This window comes from Eumetopias jubatus, unplaced genomic scaffold (genome assembly GCF_037043125.1).
Source record: "Eumetopias jubatus isolate StellerSeaLion01/CBP00866 unplaced genomic scaffold, mEumJub1_p1.0 scaffold_8, whole genome shotgun sequence".
In the NCBI taxonomy this organism is placed as follows: domain Eukaryota; kingdom Metazoa; phylum Chordata; class Mammalia; order Carnivora; family Otariidae; genus Eumetopias; species Eumetopias jubatus.
In genome coordinates this window covers 104,361,258-104,381,827 of record NW_028274814.1, presented here as the reverse complement: position 1 = coordinate 104,381,827, position 20,570 = coordinate 104,361,258, and the positions used below count along the sequence as shown (strand labels likewise).

Here is a 20,570-nt window from a genome sequence, read left to right as displayed (position 1 = left end):
ATTTTTCTTTGTCCAAGTTATTATCCAGTTGTCCCAATACCAAGATATTGTCCAGGTCATTATCCAGGTGTCCCAAATCATCATCTCTGATGATTTGAGGGCCACCTGAATCATATGCTACATTCCAAAGTTTTAAGTTCTCCTTCTAAACTTTCTCATAGATATGTTTATTTAACTAATGCCTACTTTCTCACTAGATTTTAAATTACAGGAGGATCCACACTGTGTCTGCTTTATTTTACCTATGTCCTCAGAGCTTAGAACAGCACCTGGCACATAGCAGGTACTCGATACCTACCTATTGTATTGCAGAATGCTTATGATGTTCTAGGACAGTGTTTCCCATTTTCCCCCACAAATAGGTCTAAATGTGATTTAGTATTTTTAATTTAATGACAAGTATTTTACAGAGCATAGAAATAAAGAAATGTGTGGCAGACAATATACAACATGTGCCTCAGCCGAGGTACATAATAGTTTCTTTCAAGCAATGTTATTTTAACCAAAGATATTTGATTCAATATATCTATATGTTAACAGGAGTCAAAGAATACTGAAATGTTAGTGTCTAGACGAATATTTTTATCAAGCACAAATAAGATAAAGTCAATTTTTATAAACAGTAGACAGTGGGACATTGCAGATGCAATGTCCATTTCATTCTTTCACTCGTTTCTTAATAACCCTGGAGGTCCAAAATATCTAGTAAGTTGCATTTTTTTCTGGGAAACATGATCTTGAAACCCAAGCAACTCACCTAGCTGAAATCTGAACCTAGTCGATCAGGGCCCCGCATCTACTTTTCAATGCACCTCTACTGTTTTCTTGTTGCTATTTGACTTCATTTGATCCCCACAACAATCATACCAAGTAGGGCATTCTCTTCTTTTTACAGATGAGGAAACTCAAGTAATTCTATACTGTAAGTGGCAGAAAACTTGGGGATTTGCAAAGATCACAAGATATGTTCCTTGCAAATGACAATAATTTACTATATTTAAAAAGTGCAGCATTCCATTGTAGAATTATTAATACATTCAAATAATTTTATTTCATTCTCCATTGGCAAAGCAGCAGCATGAAAAGCAAAATAGCACACAACTTCGATCGAATGCAAATACATATCAAAAAATCATAGGTCCATGAGCTAGCAAATAATTAATTAAATGTTAAATAATAACAACATAGTTAATAACAGTTGTAATGGTATAAAAAAATAAAAGTCCAAGATATCCTTCCACTATTTAGCAACTAATGCTACATTTCTCCATTTCCTATTACTGGGATTACTATTATATGTATGTATATACATATGTATGTGTGGCATTTTTTTTCATTTCTTTAAAAGGAATTGAGTTTGAAATTCTTAATTCTATGCAAAGCAAACTCTTTAAGAATCAAAGGTTCTGTGACAGACACCTTACTATACTGTTCAAAAGAAAAGAGCATAGGACTGGAATGCACCAAGTCACTTGGGGTAAGTCACACGGCTTCTCCAATGACCTGAGATATCTGCAAAATGAAAGGAATTTGCAATAACAACCCTAATATTCATTCAGGCTTTAAATAATCTAAAATCCTGTAGTTCTGTGATCTGTCTCAAAGTATCCTACCCTTTATGACTATCCAGATGTCAATTCTAACTAATTACATTTACCAGACTACACAGTGGTGATGAACGAGTACTGTTATCTTAATTTGGGTAGCTATGGCAGACTTTGTAAAGCAAAAAAATCACTATTGGGTGCAACTGAAAATTTCTGCAAAATAATCTTCTAATTGATGACAATATCCCAGGGCTGTGGCATGTTGCAATTACATACATAACTGCATTTCAGCTGAACAACTTAAAATCATTTGATTCTTTAAAATAGAGTAAATCAATACACCTATTTTTTCCTAGGAAATTGCATATATTTGTACCAAGTATTAAATTGCCATATCCCAATAGTGTGAAAAATATGTTATTGTTAAATAGTATAAATCTTCCAGTGCCTAAATAATAGTGTTAGAAGGTAACTTCACTTGACATTATGATTATTGCATAGAGTCCCTAGAATCCAAAAGTTTAATTCCACTGGCATGTGCAGTCTATAGGTTCCTGGAGGGTATGCATGACTTCAGTGCCATTTCCTGAGCAATATAGAGGCACAGACAAGTTTCTCACTCCATTTTCACGACAACATTTGCAGAATCTTAGATGGCTCTCAATATTGATGTTATATATGGTAGCAGATGGGCATTTTCCATCACAAGATGTGACATTTACCTATAAGGAGAGATAATGAGAAAAGAATTCTTAAAATTTTTAAAAACTGTCTATTCAATTCTTCTAAGATAACAAATGAAAGCGAAACTTTATTATCACTATAATAACTCTCAAGCTTCTATGTTAGAAGACTGCAAAAAATACCAAGTTAAAACTTAGTAACGAATAAGTCCAAGGGATGTTCCATGGTGATGCCTCAGACAGCAAGGCTGACATAAATCAAACTCTGAAATAAATTGCACATATAACTAGTCAGGTATATATATAATGTTCATCATAATCTAATGATTCTATTGTAATCTGTATTGTATCATGGCTTGTGTAGACTGTAGTATTGGATAGGTCACATTAAATGGGGTAAAGTTAGAACTAAGACTATTTTTGCTGAGTTAAATTGCATAGTTAAGAAAATATGTAGTCAAATATATTTGGTTTTAATCTCCATCTCTCTAGATTGCAATTATGATTCATAACTATTGATTATTTATGCTAAAAATAGTTCACTTCTTCACAAATGGAATATTTTAATATTAAAATGTATGAATAATCTCAAAGTTAAATATTGTGACACTCAGCATTTTGTTGACTTACAAACATATTAGTGCTGTGACACATATACTTTTGGAAAGACACATGCCCTCTATGTAACAAATTATATTTTTCCACTTACAGGATTTTGACTTATACAGTCCTGTTTCCTTATGATTGATTTAATGATCACTTTCTGGCATATTCTTTCTTCTTGTTTGCCTGATAAAATATAGAATGAATTTATTCATCAGAAGGCTCATGTCAGATTGTTTCTTAATTCAATTAAACATATGCCTATATTTAAAATAAAATAATGTCAAGGTATACTTAAAATTGCCCTCATATATTTTACATTCAATATTTATTTTCACTTTCTAAATAGATTTTCTCATATTTTTAGCATTATACTTATCTCTTTACCTTATTGTCCTAGAATAGTTATCATAATCATAAATCAAAACATTCTACACATGAAATGTGTGTATCATATAGAGAGATAAAATATGTTTAAAATTCTAAAAATATGAAATTATTTTTATAATGAAACATTGTATGTAGAAGTAAATATACAAGTACATAATTAGGCTTTTATGCATATATACATAAATCTTAGAATTAAAAACAGATTTAAAACCACTTTATCTTAATAGATGTTAAGATAAAATCATACATAAATGTAATTGAATTATTTATTAACCATTTTGAAATGTATGGATGAGTCAAATTATAGTTTATATTTATGGCTCAGAAATGATCTCTTATGACTTCACATTAAAATACTTTGTATTAATTAATGATATATTAATATGCCTCTGTGCGTGTGATGGATGACCACTTGATAATACAGCTAAGAATATATATTTAATGCTATAGGATAGTGGATTAAATAACCCCTGAATCAGGATGCAAAAAGACCAAGGTTCTTACTTCACTCTGACACTAACTCGCTTTGTTACTTTAGCAAAGTCACCGAAATCATTCTGCTGAGTTTCCTTGTTTGCAAAAGACTGAAATTAGATCTCCAGTTTCCAAACTAGTTTAGCCACAAAATCTTTAAGTGCTTATATGAAATTCCAACATGTAAAGTATCTAAAAGTTAAACTACTGCAGTTGAAGCAGAGATGAGTAGCAGAGATTGCCTGAAATTAAACTGTCATTCTCAAGGTCACTCTTGACCTTCAAAGTGCTAACTTCGGAGGTCACAGCTTAGTTCTCATCCAACTTAATTTCTCAGCAGCATTTGGCCCAGTCTATCACTCTCTCCTCCCTGATACAATTTACACACTTGGCTTCCAAAACACCCCCTTTGGTTTTCCTCCATCTCATTTGTGGCTCCTCCTCAGAATCCTAGGCTTGTTCCTTCTCCTTTCCCTGGCCTCCCAACTATAGCCTGGTCGGGGGTTCAGAATTGGTGATGGAGGGCAGGCTGGTGTGTTCCTTATGGTGCTTTCACTCAGTGGTTAGTTACTTTATTAGCCTTTCTATTCTCATGTAAGAAAGATTAGTTAATAATGAAATCATCTTTAATATGACCTATAAGGCACCTACCCTCTTTCTGTTACCTTCATTCTTGTGCTTAGCCAAACTTTGCTATTTCCTCTGCTTTCAATACTTTTTATTCTTCCTGGCTGGATTTCCAAAGACATTCATTCTCTACCCAGATGACACCTCCTTATAGAGGCATTCTCTAACCACTCACTTAAATTAGCAACCCAGCTCACCACTCTCCATCCCTTTTATTCTGTACTATTTTTCTTTATATCACTCATCTCTACCTGACACAATAGTATATATTTATGTGTTCATTGTTTCTCCCCCTTCTTCCTAATATGCACTGGCATGCAGGTATTGCATCATTCACTACCATAGTCCCAGTGCCTAAAAGAGTGCCTGATACATGGCAGGCACTTCATAGAACTCAGTTGGATTAGCTAATTTGTGCAATGAATGTAACTGGGACAGCATAAATTTATTGTTAGTTGGCTGAACTTATTAGTACCAAGAGGCATTTCCAACATCCAGTCTCTCCAAGATAGCCCAGTCACCCAGAAGCAAAGCCTGCAGACAAGGATTCTGTGATACCAAAGCAGAAACTATCTCACAAGTCCTTACATGTCAGATGGGAGAAACTGAGGTAGGCTGGTATTATTCTGCAACTTCAGAGAGCTTGGCAGAATTGAAAGGTCCTGGGCCTGGGCATTGGACAGGCCTGAGTCCACTACTGATTAGTGCAATCAACTTTTCTGAACATTCATTTCTTTATCTGGAGGGGAAACCATACTTACCTCCCCATCTACCTCCCAGAACTGTTGTGATGTTTGGTTGCCATAATGTCTTCAGGGGGCATAATGGTGCCGGTGTGTGGCAGGCAATAAATAGCAGGATTATGGTCAGTTGTATAGATCTTCCCCTGCCTGCCCTCGGTTAACAAGATGTACTTACTTGTTTAATAATCAACATGGAGTTATAGAATCCAAGGTCCTTATTGAAGTCACAATGCCATTCTCATCTTTGAGATGGGCTAACTTTGTATAGCCCATCATGTTCCAAGCAAATTAGACCACAGAGACCTTTTTAACTTAAAACCTACTAAAATCCTATGCAATACCTTTTGGGAAACACAACAATAAAGAAATTTCTGATATTTAGGTTAATATTCATCTAAATTAAAAATATTTTATTCATATTCCAGAAGACTAAATTACAAAATAATTAACCACATGACAAACATTTAAATAATATTATAAAATGTGCTTCCCTCCTTGCATCATAAGATCTGAATTTTATGAGAAAAATCATAATCACCATGAGCAATTAAAACTAATCTATCAAATTAATGCATGTAATATGTCCTCACTTACAGATCTTGCAACAGCCTTCATTATAAAGCTTTACAATCCCTTCATTCTAGGAAGAGAGAAGGAATAAAGTCAAAACTCACAGTGTTTGTTATTTCCTCTTGGACTAGAAATAGAAAACTAACTCAGTATTTTTATTAAATATCACAAAACCTTTAAAGGAAAATTATAGAAACTTAACCATTTCTAATGAGAATTTGTTTTTAAAATTAGGAGCTAATATTTTGTTTAAATTTTTGTTATTCATTAGTAAAACAAAGTGCAAAAAGATTAGCTTACTTAGAAGAACACTTATTTATTTATTTATTTATTTATTTAAAACATTTTAAATAACACAAAAAAAATTCTTACCAAAGCAAAGTACTAATAGGTACTCCAAATAGAGGCCATTATGTTTTTTTCAATTCCTTGAAATAACCTAAAGTACTCTGAGACAAGACTAAGTTCCTGAATATAATTGAATTTTAAAATGATGTATCTTTTCTTTAACATTTTATTCAAAAAAATCCACCACTTCAGGATGACTCTTGCCTAAGACTAAATTAAGAAAATTTTATTGATTATCTTTTTGAATTCTTACAGTAAGCCACTAATTGTTTTTGGTAACTTGCTAATTACAATTCAAGTAACAGAATTTACACTATAAAAATGAATCTGGGAAATAATATGATGCCTAAGATTCTTTCCAGAGCTGAAATTCTATTACTTTACTATATACAATATCTACCTACCCAGCCAGCTAGCCACCATCACTAAAAGGGCACATCTTGGGGAAAAAAAAAAAATGAATGAGACTGCTATTTCTGCACACTTAAGAAAAATATTGCCTACACAACAGAACAAAGTTCACTTTTCATTAGGGATTACTATCTCCTAAATAGTTAAAGCTACGAAGGATCTTGTAAGAAAAAAGTATCTATCACCTCCAAAAATCTACTTTCCCAATGGACTCTTCTCTGAGAGAATAAGGAATTGGGGTATCTAAGCTAAAGGATCAGCAGCACTGTGATATATGCCAGGTTCCACCATGGCCTGTGCTCAGAGAAGTTAAGACAAATTTCATTTAGGCCAGCATGAATTAAAAAGGGAATGGTATCATAAATCTGGCTGTGTGTTTAAGAAATAAAGTTGGCCAACCTCTAATTGATTATTAATTCATACTGAAAGAGAGGCTAGGTCTGCTGATCAAATGATTTTTCAATAATTCTTTGATCTAGCACAATGTCTGTTCAGGGAGAATCAAAGTTATTTGGAACACCATTTATAACTCAAAATGGCAAACTGAAGAACTATAATGAGCTTTTATGTATACATGAAAATAAAACATACACCAAAATAAATAAGCCACAATGTATTTATGTACGACCTTCGAAAACATATTTTCTAAATTATATGTAATACTACATTTTCTTAGATATGATAAAGTACAAACCATTTTGCATTCAGTCTCATTAAAAGGAGGACAGACCATATTGTAGTTCAGAATCATTGTCCCTTCATCAGTCTTAACACATTCGTATGTGGTACAATTATAGTGCCAGGTACTCCCCTCCTAAAAATAAGAGAAAGTTACTGTTTTGCTTATTAAAATCTGATATGTTTCTTAAGTAGAATATTTCCTATCCAAGATGCAGAGAACTTCCTGTGGCATACAATGTCCATCTGGAAATATCCCCAAACTTATCTAAAAGGATTAAAAATACATAGATGGTGTGTGTGCATGTGTATTTGGTTTCATACTAGAACTGAGACGTAAACGTGAAATAAAGTGATAGAGAGGAAAGAAACAAATAGGTATGTGTTTCTACTACAAGATTAATTATCCAATTTGCCCAAGTGACAAAGGTCTTGTTTTAATATTCCCTCACTAATTATAAAACAACAAATCGTATTAGTTAATATGCCTCCTTTCTTGAGATTTATTTATTCTTCCTTCTACTCCCTTATCAACAAAACAATTACAAAATCTTTGGATGACAGTGATTATTGACTTTTGCTTCCAGTTTTATATTCCTTATCATTGTTTTAAAACATACTCCTATTCCTTTATCAAATTTTTAAACATAATAACTTTATTTCATTCCTGATTTCAGAATTCTTATTTAGAAATAAAAGCAGCTGGACATATTATAACATAATTATTGGGCTGTAGTTGTCGATCTATATTCTTATTTTTTAACCCACATTTTAAAATGCTAGCCAAACTCTGGCTTAAAGATTCCTTGTGCAGTAAGGAATTTCGATGAACTTCTTTTTCTCCAGATTCTATTTTAACTTATAAATATCTTTAGATCTTCTATGAACCTTAATTAGAAAAGATCTCCAAGTCCAGGTATAAGAGAAAATAAAATATTCAAATTCAAATAGTAATTCTGTTAATATCCAGTTCAAATAGTACTATCTTGTTTATCTGTAATCAAAAATCAGTTGTTCCACAGAAATTAGATTTCTAGATAACTAAAGTTTATCTTTGAAAGAGCAAGAGTTAACAATCTTGATGTATATTTACCTTGATTGCATTACTTGTTGAGTTCTCAAAAAATATTCTGAACATAATTTAGTCTTTTATCTACATTTCAGGCTATCCCTGTGAATACTAGTCATATAAATAGATGGTTCCTGGATTATTGATTATAGAGTTTATGTTGCCCTTTTACTAAAAGCCCCAAATTTCTGTGTTGTTTCAAGTAAATTTTGATTCCTTTTCTCTCACTGACACCTATGTCTTCCTCATCATTTTAGAAGCTTTTGTTTTCAAAACCCCTTCTTTAAAATAATATAAAACAGAAATATTGCTAGGATAAGACAAACAGTATCAACACTATTTAAATTGGTAACACTAGTTTGCACATAACTGCAAAACATAGGTTATGGCACAAGAAGACAATTATTCATCTTTCTTATTTAATAAAATACACAGGATTGGAGAAATCTGTTTTGGGGGTATGTGACTAATCCCATGTAATTAAGAACACCAGAAGTAAGACCTCTAGTTAATTAAACTATTAATGGAAAAACTTAAGAATGGCAAAAATAAATTGGAACAACTTTCAGGTAATGTAAGTTATAAAGAATTAGTCACACTCCTAAATCTGATGACATCACTAATAACTGCACTAAAAATAGAAAGTTCCCTTTCTTTCTTCTAGGGAAGGAGTAGGTCAGTCCATAAATCTACATGGAGTTATTATGAGACTATAGGAGAATTCTGAATAATTATTGTATTATTTTTGGTAGAAAGATGTGATATAGCATTACTGACTCTTGAAGTCTTCTTTGTAAAAAAATATTCTAAGTCTTTTATCTTATTTACCCACTGAAATAATAAAATGTTAACACTGTGAGTTTCAGATTTCTGTTAAAATGCTTCATTTTTTAAATTTCTTTTAAAGATTTTATTTATTCATTTGAGAGAGAGAGAGAGAACAAGCAAAAGAGACAGCACGAGAGGGGTGAGGGGCAGAGGGAGAAGCAGACTCCCCTCTGAGCAAGGAGCCCAATGTGGGGCTCGATCCCCAGACTCTGGGATCATGATCTGAGCGGAAGGCAGGCACCCAACTGACTGAGCCATCCAGACACCCCCCACCTTTGTTTTTTAAGATTTTATCAGATGAATGGATAAAAAAGATGTGATACATATATACAATGGAATATTATTCAGCCATCAGAAAAGATGAATACCCGCTATTTGCATCGACATGGATGAACTGGAGGGGATTATGCTAAGTGAAGTAAGTCAAGCAGAGAAAGACAATTATCATATGGTTTCACTCATATGTGGAACATAAGCAATAACACGGAGGACCATAGGGGAAGGGAGGGAAATCTGAAGGGGGAGAAATCAGAGAGGGAGATGAACCATGAGAGACTATGAACCCCAGGACACAAACTGGGGTGTTTCAGAGAGAAGGGGGCGGAGGGATGGGGTAACAGAGTGATGGGCATTAAGGAGGGCACGTGATGTGATGAGCACATGTGATTATATGCAACTAATGAATCATTGAACAATATATCAAAAACTAATGATATACCGCACAGTGGCTAACTGAGCATAATAAAAAAAATAAAATAAAATGTTTCATTTTAAATGAGTGAATAAAATAATGTTTTTTTCCCTTTGTTCTAACAATTAGAAATAAGCAATTCCCAAAGCCCATTTTCCTCACATCTGGAAAAAAAAATGAGGATCTATACTAAAATGAGTTTCAGAAATGAGTTAAACATATTCCTTTACAGCAGGAATTATCAGAAACTTTAAAATGTAACAAATGTAACTGTGTCTTGTGTGCTGTATATGAGTGTGTTTATTGTACGAAGAACTCTGTGTGTGTGTGTGTGTGTGTGTGTGTGTGTGTGCGCATGTGTGGTATTTTTCAAACTTATTTGATATAAGAACATCTTCAGAAAATTGCACAGAGAGCTACCCTCCAAGGAACTTATTTTAGGAACTAAGGAATTCATACCTCATATATAACTGATGTTCCATTTTCCATTTGAAATTTGCAGGATACATTTTTGCAGGTACCACAGCAATCATAATCACTTGGAGATGGAATGTACAACTGGTGCTGGGTATAATAATAGTACATTTAATTAGCCACACAACAATACCAATATTTTTAATGAATCCATTCTGGAAGTGCTTCCCAGTATTACTATATGCTCTCTCAGAACACCTGTAAGCATTTTAAAGGTTGAATTTGAGGCACTTCAAATAATAATTGACTTTATATTGCTGTATTAGAAAGTGAAGAAAACTATTAACCTTTACATCTAGCAGCCAAGATTCATCAAGCAGGTCAAGCAAGCTATATAGATAAATAGATAATAAGGCTCAAGATCATACACAGGAAAAGGAAAATATGCATTGTATAGATATATTACACATTAATAGATTATTGAACTATTCAAGTGTATACTTTGAACTTATGCAGTATTCACTAGTTAAAATTCTATAGCTGCCATTTTATGATTAATTTAACTCTCCACTGGAATGACTTACAAAGAATACTTACAATGTCACATTCTTTTGAGCAATTCACCATTGTAAAATTCAGAGTGTGAAAACCTATATGGTTATTTTTTTCTTCCAGACACTCCACTGTATAACAAAAGTCCCCTTCCAAATACTTTATCATAGATTGGCCAGGATTCAATACTGATACTCCTTGAAATACACACACATCATCCTTTTCTAAGAAAAGAAAGTCAATGAAAAGTACTATTTTGAGTTTTTTATTAATCAATCAATGGAACTTTTACTTATATTTATGTTTTCATTGTGATGTGCAATTTTTTTTCAAAACCAATAAGATCTTTACCTCTATATTTTGTTAATAACTCAAGAGTTTACTCAATAATGAATGTAGCACATTTATTCCTTAACATACAATAAGAAAGTGATCTGTAAAGTCAACTCCTCTTTACTGTTTGAACTGCCTTCACAAGCCATACTTCATAGCAGATTCCAGAATTTTGGACTTATCATCAAGCTACTTGTTATTCTCTCTTCCGGAAACATAACATGACATTTTGGGGGAGTAGATATAGATGGAAGCAATATCTAAATCAACAGTAGTGGGGCTCTTCATGGTGGCACTAACATTTTATGGTTTTTAATGGTTCTTTTGAGAGAAAATTTTCAGTTTTGTTGTGATGCAAAATATAGCCTTGTACATTGTACTCAATGATGAAGGTAGTTGATACAAAGTAAAAGCATATTAATTTAGGCTAGGCTAGTGATGAAGATTCAGCTCAGAAGCTCTTTGTGCCTTGCCAACAACTGAATTTAAACTTTCTTGCATATAAAAATGCAAAAGTTTCAAGCTGTTGAATAAAAGGTTTTTCATTAACCCACCAATACATAATATGAAGATTTGTTAATTTATAGAAAAATCAATTCTATTCTTTACAATGTTAACATCCATAATGATAGCACAGTGAACAATAAGTCTCCCTTTTAGATGTTTATTTTTAAAATATTAAATATATATATTAAAAAGAACCATAGAATCAACTTTAAATTCTGCAAAGCCTCTGAAAAACACGTTCATTTTTCTGTCCCATTAACATATTTGTCAGAACATTTAGAGATATTACAAAAGAGGCAACTGAAAAATAATAGTGCATTTTTATAATAAACTGGCAAAATGGCTTAAAATGTGTAATACAACTCAAAGAAAATCATTTTTAATTTATTAATAGTGAACAATAGATACCAATAATATTCATATCATTTAAAAGCTAGATAAAACATAGTTACCACAGAGATACTGTACACATCCACAGTCACTCTGAAAGTTATGGTCTATTGCAGTAAATTCTCCCTATTAGAAAGATATTATTATTATTAAATATGACTTATACAGCTTATTATATGACAACTATAAAAATATATACACAGTATAACATTTAGTAAGTTCCCTACCCCACAGCCATACACATATCAGGTGCTTAATAAATATTTGATAGTGAACAGGCTTTGATTAACACAGTGGTCATTTAATTAGCAGCCTACAGAAAAAATTCACAATAAACAATATGATTATGGATCACTTAATCTCTCTAAACTTTAATTTATCTATTAAATGAGTGAAAGTGGAGAAGATGATCTTTATGGTCTTTAATAACTTGAAAATATTGTTGGATTCTGGGCTTCTAGTGAGTAATTGGAGATAAGAGAATATGTGCTAATACTAGAAATTTTGGTTGGTGCACGTTCTTGATCTTCTCCATAGAGGTGGTCCAAGGTTCTGATGTTTGCATGGAGCAAGCGACATGCAAACATCATGTCACTCCTGTGACAGCATATAAAGCCAGAGCAGAAGAATATAGTAGAGGGACTAATAGCACAGACTCAGGAGCAAGTCTGCTCTGTGCCCATCTGGCTTTGCTGCCTGCTAGCTGTGGGATCTCAGGGAGGTTACTGAGTCAGGCTTCTCCTCACTTCCCTCATCTCTAAAATGGGTATAATAACACTGCCTACCTCTTAGGTTTAGTTAGAGAAATAAATGGGTCAATTCAGGTAAAGAACTTACAATAGAGTGGACACACAGAAAATGTGGTATAACCTTTAGGTGTCAATAAATTGCTGTCATACCAATCTTAAACACTGCCCTGTCAGAAATGATACAGGGTCCTCTCAGTGTAGTACCAGATTTAAAGTTTCAAGAATTGCATTTTTAAGTAATAACTTTTCCCGAGTGCATTTAATTTTCATATGATATCAGTAATAAAATTAACTTGATTCTTTTTTTAAAAGATATTTATTTATTTACTTATTTATTTATTTTAGAGAGAGAGAGAGCACAAGTGCAACTAAGGAGAGGGGTGGGGGTGGGAAGGGGAGGAAGAGCGAAAAAATGCCAAGCAGACTCTGTACTGAGTGTAGAGCCCAACGTGGGGGCTTGATCTCATGACCCTGAGATCATGATCTGAGCCAAAACCAAGAGTTGGATGCTTTTTCTCAAGGCATAAGAAAGGTTGCTATCTTTCAGCATACATTTCTTACCTCACACTTTGGTGCATTTATTCATGTTCAGCCTAGCCTCTATCTAGAATAGTTCAACTCCTTTCATCCATTATTCTAAACTATCACTTTCTTCCAAACTTTTCTTGATGGTTAACTTCCCTAGAAAGTTCTCCATGATGATCTGTACCTTGTGGTTAACATTCTGAGTACTGTGTTTATTTTATGATAATAATTCTAGCTAATCCTTATTGAGCTCTTTCTATGTAACAGGTACTATCTAAGTAATTTATATTAACTTATTTTATTGACATGATGTAGGTATTGTTATTTTATATTGCAGATGAGGAAAGTGAAGCACAGGTAGGAAGAGTCCAGGCCAGGAATAAAAACAAGGCAGTTTCAACTTGCTTTTGTTCTTGTTTCAACTTATGTCTGGGCTATAGTTTCTAAAGGAAATCAAAAAGTTATGGCAGAGTAGAAAGAATAAAGGAATACACAAAAGCACACACAGACATAAAACAACCCTTGGTTTGAGTCCTAAAGATCTCAATCATTTGCTCTCTCTAGACCTCAACTTTCTTATTTACAAAATGTTCATAGATAACTCTTAAGAAAATACCAACAGTTACATGTTTATATCCCCTCCTTCACAACAGAGGCATCATTGGCACAATTTCTTGAAGAATCACTGGGGACACCTCTCAATATTGAGATAATCTTTTTTTCAATGTTTTGCTTCATTTTAAGACCAGTGAAGTGAAGTAGATATAAGGCTAGTAGATTCAGTCACCCGTGAAAAAAATAATGGATTGCATTTTCTTATCTCAAGTAAATAAAAAGGGTTTACTGCTCCCTGATACCAGAGCATGTTACTTTAATCAACTTCAGTATAATTTAATGAGGATAATTTCATTAACTCTGAGAACTCAGAAATAAGGGGGATAAAGGAAGAATAAACTAACTTAAATAATATGACAATTCAATCAGAATATGTGTTCTTACCACTTCACAAGTTGGCATAACAAGGTTTTCACAGCTACATTCTAAAAGGCAAAAATCAACGTATTTATATTGGTCAGAATATATCACTGTACTATAATAAAACTTCAAAGTATGAAAATTAGTTACCGCAACGCCATGTTGGACAACATTGACCAGATACATTTTCTTTGACAAGCTTCATATCCTCTGCACAGTCAAGCAGTGGTGCAGGACAAAGATTTGGGTCACAAACTAAATAGAAAAAAATTCCATGGATAAAGGTTAGCTTCTTGTAAAAGCTTGTCCTTACTACCTACCGTTTAACTCACTGCCATTGCTAATGTTGTGCATGGACTCATTTCTCCCACCACTCACTTGCCATGTATCGGTGGGGATGGAATACATGACTCCCAAGCAGGTACAACAGTAGTAGAACTAGGGCAGCTCAGCAGGTGAAGAGCCCTGAGAAATGCCAGTTGTGCAAGAAAAGAAAGGAAGTAGAGAATGTATGGAATCACCTGGGAAGCTAGAAATTCTAGGATGATGAGAAAAGTCATAGTAATCTATTTCGGGGAAGTAATGATATTATCCAAGAAGAGCTCTTAGATGTATGAAAATATTACCTATACTTGATATATATTTTATGTACTAGAATTCAATGAAGGTCTGATATAACAGTGCAATGAAGATTCATAGGGCTTTTTAAATATTGGATAAATCTAAATATTTTAAATTAGTTGAGATATACTTACCACAATAATATTGTGGACAACAGAAATGTGTAGTATTAAGATCCACAGTGAGGAATTCCCCATCAGTACATAGTGGAATAGGTTTGGTGCAAGATTCACAAACTGAAGGTAAAACAAAAAGCCAGAAATCACAACTGAGCTAAAAACAAGCTAATTATTCATTTGGATTACTACACACATATAAAAATCAACATGAAATAATGTTTAATAAAATAGGAAAAAGGGAAAATAAGGCTTTAACAGATCTCCTCATTTGGTCATGAAAACCCTACTATTAGGTATATTGCTATATGCTTCCAGAGCACAGTGACCGAGGAAAACACGATCTTACCAGAAATATAGAGCATTAAGATTTCTAGAGCAACTTTCTTTTTCCTAGGATCAAAATGTCATTGATTTATTTACTTCAGTTTTCTGAATTCACTACCCTTGATTACTCCAATTTATGAAAGAATAATAGAGTAGGCACCTGTTCTTTTGGGCTGTTCAGTATCCCTTTCACTTCAATTACAATTCTCTGAAAGACCCTGATGAAATGTCCCACCCATACTGTCTTGGAATGACTCTTAATAAAGGTGCCTGACTCTCAGCAGGCCTCTGTGTAGGAACAACCCACATTAGACAAATCAGAATCTCTTTCTATGGCATCTGAATCATAAACAGAGGCACACCAGGGCAGGAAATGGATGTTGCTGACTCAGTCATTAGTGACTGCCCCCTGGAGTAGCTGGTTTCTCTCCTTCCCAGGGCTTGGTTGTTCTGCTTCATCTTGATCCTACAAAATCTTGATCCCCAAGCCTTCCAGTAATTGGTTGCGTGTAAACTAGCCACAAGCAATCCATTTTGCCACCTGCACTCAAAGAACCTTAACTGGTACAAAGAGATGTTTTGATTTCCATAGGTATACCTGAAACCTACATTAATCACCAGTCTTTGATATGAAAATTCACTTGAAATGGAAAATAGAGAACTTTTTATTTTTCAGTGTCCATTTCATCAGACAGAATATATAGCTCCCTATAGTCTTTTCCCAGACACCTTTCATTTCATTTCTACCATTCTCTTCCATCATCACTATGCTCACACATACATCACACATGATATATAAAATGAAGTTTTAAAGAGGTTCTCTAATGGCTTAGCAGAGTCCATTATTTCAGTTGGTTCTTCAAGGAAAGCCGAGGCTAATTTTTTCTCTAAAAACAACTGGTACTAGCCTTATTAAAGAAAAAAAAAACTTAACTATATTGTCTTGAGCATGTTTTGACTGATATATATAGTCCATACATATAATAAGAGAAAGTAATGCTAACTGTAATAATTGTTGAGTCATTTATTTTTTTTTAAAGATTTTATTTATTTATTTGAGAGAGAGAATGAGAGAGAGAGAGCACGTGAGAGGGGGAGGGTCAGAGGGAGAAGCAGACACCCTGCTGATCAGGGAGCCCGATGTGGGACTCGATCCCGGGACTCGATCCCGGGACTCCAGGATCATGACCTGAGCCGAAGGCAGTCGCTTAACCAACTGAGCCACCCAGGCCCCCAGTTGTTGAGTCATTTAAAATGCCATACTGCTTCTCCCTCTGACCCTCTTCCCTCTCGGGCTCTCTATCTCTCATTCTCTCTCTCGCAAATAAATAAATAAAATCTTTAAAAAAATAAATAAATAAAATGCCATACTTTCTTTTCAACTGTTCTTATTCAGTTGGATTCCTATCAGTATATCAGCAGAATATTGGTTACCATCAGTCCCATGAAATTCATATCAAATAAGAGATTTTCCCTAAATTCTCCCTTCATTTCAAAAAAGTTATCTCACAGGGGCACCTGGGTGCCTCAGTCATTAAGCGTCTGCCTTCCGCTCGGGTCATGGTCCCAGGGTCCTGGGATCGGGCCCTGCATCAGGCTTCCTGCTCGGCGGGAAGCCTGCTTCTCCCTCTCCCACTCCGCCTGCTTGTATTCCCTCTCTCGCTGTGTCTCTCTCTGTCAAATAAATAAATAAAATCTTAAAAAAAGTTATCTCACAGAACACTCACCACAGAGAGGAGAAAAACAGCAAGGCTCTTCCTGTTGAACTTGAATCAAGAATTGGTCTTCTCTGCATTCTGGTATTGAAATCCTGGGACATTTCAATTGGTCACATTCTGCAAACACCAAGATATTTGAACATTTGTATAGAGTGGAATGATAAAATAAAGTAGTATGGTTTAGTTCTCTTTGAATTTATATATATGTTGCTAACTCAGTGTGTGTTTAGTAGGGGAGGGTTCCCACTCAGCACCCAGTAAATCTCTAGACACCAGCTGGTTGTCCTACAATTCAACTCAATTCTGACACTACCTACAGACACCAGTTACAAGCCCTGCTTGTTACCTGTACTCCTTTCTGGCTGACTGGCTATAAATCGGGGGTTTCCACAATCTTTTCCTTGGGTTTGATTAATTTGCTAGAGCAGCCAGCAGAACCCAGAGAAAAATTTTACTTACCAGATCACCAATTTTTTATAAAAGAACATAACTCAGGAATAGCCAGATGGAAGAGATGCATAGGGCAAAGAAGAGAGAAAGAGTAGGGAGCTTTTATGCCCTCTCAGAGCACACCAGTCCCTGAATTTCCTTGTGTTCACCAACCTGGGAGTTCTCTAAACCTCAGTCTTCTTTGGGTTTATTTTGGAGGCTTTATTATGTAGGCATGATTGATTAAATCATTGGCTATTGAAGATCAGATCCAACCTCCAGTCCCTGTCCCCTCCCTGGAGGTCAGGGGGTGGGACTGAAAATTCTAACCCTCCAATCACATGATTGGTTCCCCTGGCAACCAGACCCCATTCTCAGATTAGCTAAAGGCTTTCCAAAAGCAGTCATTAACATAACAAAAGACAACTTTATAGGTCTCCTCATTTAGGAAACTCAGAATTAGGAGCTCTGTACTGAGAATGGGGTAGAAGACCAGGTATGTATTTCTTATTATAAATTATAATATCACACCTGCTATTTCCTATATATTTCTGCTAAGATTAAGATCTTTAAAATGAGTTAATTATCTAAATCCATGTGTTAATATAATATATAAACTTAAAATTTATATATATATATTTATTTATAAAGAAATTGCAGGTGAAAAAAGAACTATTGTGGGGCACCCGGGTCACTCAGGTTAAGCGTCTGCCTTCAGCTCCGGTCATGATCCCAGGGTCCTGGGATCGAGCCCCATGTCGGGCTCTCTGCTCACCCTCTGCCTCTGCCTGCCTCTGTGTGTGTCAAATAAATAAATAAAATCATTAATAACATTGGGGAGGGTATGTGCTACGGTGAGCGCTGTGAATTGTGCAAGACTGTTGAATCACAGATCTGTACTTCTGAAACAAATAACACAACATATGTTAAGAAAAAAGAAAAAGAAGAAGATAACAGGAGAGGAAGAATGAAGGGGAGTAAGTCAGAGGGGGAGAGGAACCATGAGAGACTATGGACTCTGAGAAACTGAGGGTTCTAGAGGGGAGGGGGGTGGGGGGATGGGTTAGCCTGGTGATGGGTATTAAAGAGGGCACATTCTGCATGGAGCACTGGGTGTTACACACAAACAATGAATCATGGAACACTACATCAAAAACTAATGATGTAATATATGGTGATTAACATAACAATAAAAAATTTAAAAAAATCATAAATAAATAAATAAATAAAATCTTTTAAAAAAAGAACTATCTTTAGCAAGACAACTTCACAATATTTTATAACAAATCATTTTCTTATAGACCTAAAGAATGAGAATCGAATCCACTATTCCAAACAAACAATGAACCTCACTCTTTATTTTCCTAGTTAATTACTCACCACATTGATACTGTGGACAACAAGAAAGGCGACTATGGCCAACAACCAATTTCTGACTATTCGTACATGTTGGAATAGCAGCTTCACATAAGGTCATGTCACATCCTGGAAATAAGAAACAGAAGCACTAAAATATTAGCAAATATAACTAAAATCTGTGCTTCTAACTCAAATCAGGGAAGTGGTTCTTACTATGCATGTTTTTACACTGCAATTAAACTCATTCAACTGACAAATGGGTCATATGTGAAAAGGTAGCAGATTTAAGGTTTATTTATTATGGTCCTTTCACCCTTAATTGTCCTAAGTCAAAGATTCCCAGAACTTTGTCACATATCATTGAATACTATTAATTGCTTATAGCTAGAGATTTGTATGTGTATTTGCAAAATCAGCAAAACCATAATGAGGAAAAACTTGCTTTGAGAAAATAAAAATGATTTTTATGGCCATATTTCTGTTTTTACCTCAACGCTTTTGTTTACCAAACATTATGCATGTCCTGATTTTTTCACAAATAATATCAACAGATTTTGTGGCATTGACAGATGGGAAGTCTGCGGCCTGCACACATACCACAAACTTCCTTTGAACAGCAGGTCCACTTATCAGTGATGCCCAGGACAACTTCAGCTTCTCTTTCACAAATTGGCGAGGGCTCTTCATCACAGTCAGGTTCTGTAGGAATAATACTTCCATTCTCCAAACATTTGTAGAGGGCACATTCATCAATGCCCCCATTCCAAACCTCTCCGGCAGTACGAGGTTGGTCTTCACTATCTGTGCATGCTTAAAAAGATGGACAATGTTACATCACTCATAACCCGGACACTAAAATAAATCAGGCTATGATATTTGAATTTCAGACCATGACTTGACTTGGCTCAGTGACATAGATAACATGTCACAGATTTATCCTTTCTTATAGATTCTTCTTTTTATCAGCTAGTAGCTTACATTTCTCTTCCATGAAATTTGTAATGTAGTGTGCAAAAATATTTTCCCTTCTACAACTATCTGTAAATTTGCATGTCCTCTTCTATACATAAGATAATCTGTTCATTATTTCTTATTCATTTTGTCTTGTTAGTATGATTTATTTTGTTTGAACAAACTCAGTAAAATAACTGTAAGTTAGTTTTAAAATATTAACTATTCAAACTGAGTGGTATTAGGAAAAAAAGTCTCTAGCACATATTTATCATTTTTGTCATATGAAAATTCAAAACATGTCAACTTTAAAATCTAAATGTGGGAAGTAGCTTATTATTTAGTGACTCATTATTTAGTAATTATGTAGTTTTATTATCGAAGTGTTACTTAATGATAAATACGGTCCACTAGTAGTTCCTTTAAATTGATAGAGATGAATATAGTGATGGCCATATACCCAGCCTCAAATGAACTTCTTTTATATTATTCTCCTTACTGTCAAACCAACCTCACAGGTCCCTAAAAAAACAAACATGCCTGTTTATTCTCAAAGTCTTCTACAAATACTTTTCTCAATGGCAAACACAAACTTCTTTCTGGAACTATATATGCATTTCACTTCTACTTGCCCATTCTCTTTCATTATTAGCTTAATCACTTTTCCTCTAACCGTAATGTTAAGCTCTGTACTGCAATTTTCTTGGTTTTGCACTATTTTCATCTGCAACCACCATGGAGACGATGAGTCAGAATGAAATGGTTTGAAAATGAAAGTTGAACAATTAAATGTTTTCTCCCAGATAATAACATTATCTGACATTTCTTGAGTGGTTATTTTACTCTAGGCACTGTTGCAAAATGCTTTGTATTATTTATGTATCCCCACTCTAACTTTATGGGATAAGTGCTATTATTTTCTCCATTTTACAGATGCTAACC

The 20,570-nt window shown here is 34.3% G+C and overlaps 1 protein-coding gene across 3 annotated transcripts in view; it reads right to left on the bottom strand.

Moving 5' to 3' along the window:
• Positions 1-2,068: 2,068 nt before the first annotated feature.
• The window catches only part of OTOGL (otogelin like), a 128,157-nt gene continuing 109,655 nt past the window's right edge, over positions 2,069-20,570 (bottom strand). For all 3 annotated transcript variants that reach the window (XM_088025646.1, XM_028105500.2, XM_028105502.2), the window contains 13 exons: positions 19,275-19,487; positions 18,699-18,803; positions 16,899-17,006; positions 14,863-14,964; positions 14,258-14,362; positions 14,132-14,172; positions 11,921-11,984; positions 10,674-10,852; positions 10,122-10,226; positions 7,091-7,210; positions 5,662-5,707; positions 2,940-3,019; positions 2,069-2,269 (listed from right to left, as the gene is read on the bottom strand). In XM_088025646.1, the coding sequence (XP_087881772.1) occupies positions 2,069-2,269; positions 2,940-3,019; positions 5,662-5,707; positions 7,091-7,210; positions 10,122-10,226; positions 10,674-10,852; positions 11,921-11,984; positions 14,132-14,172; positions 14,258-14,362; positions 14,863-14,964; positions 16,899-17,006; positions 18,699-18,803; positions 19,275-19,487 (1,469 nt within the window). The remainder of the gene's footprint in view (positions 2,270-2,939; positions 3,020-5,661; positions 5,708-7,090; positions 7,211-10,121; positions 10,227-10,673; positions 10,853-11,920; positions 11,985-14,131; positions 14,173-14,257; positions 14,363-14,862; positions 14,965-16,898; positions 17,007-18,698; positions 18,804-19,274; positions 19,488-20,570) is intronic.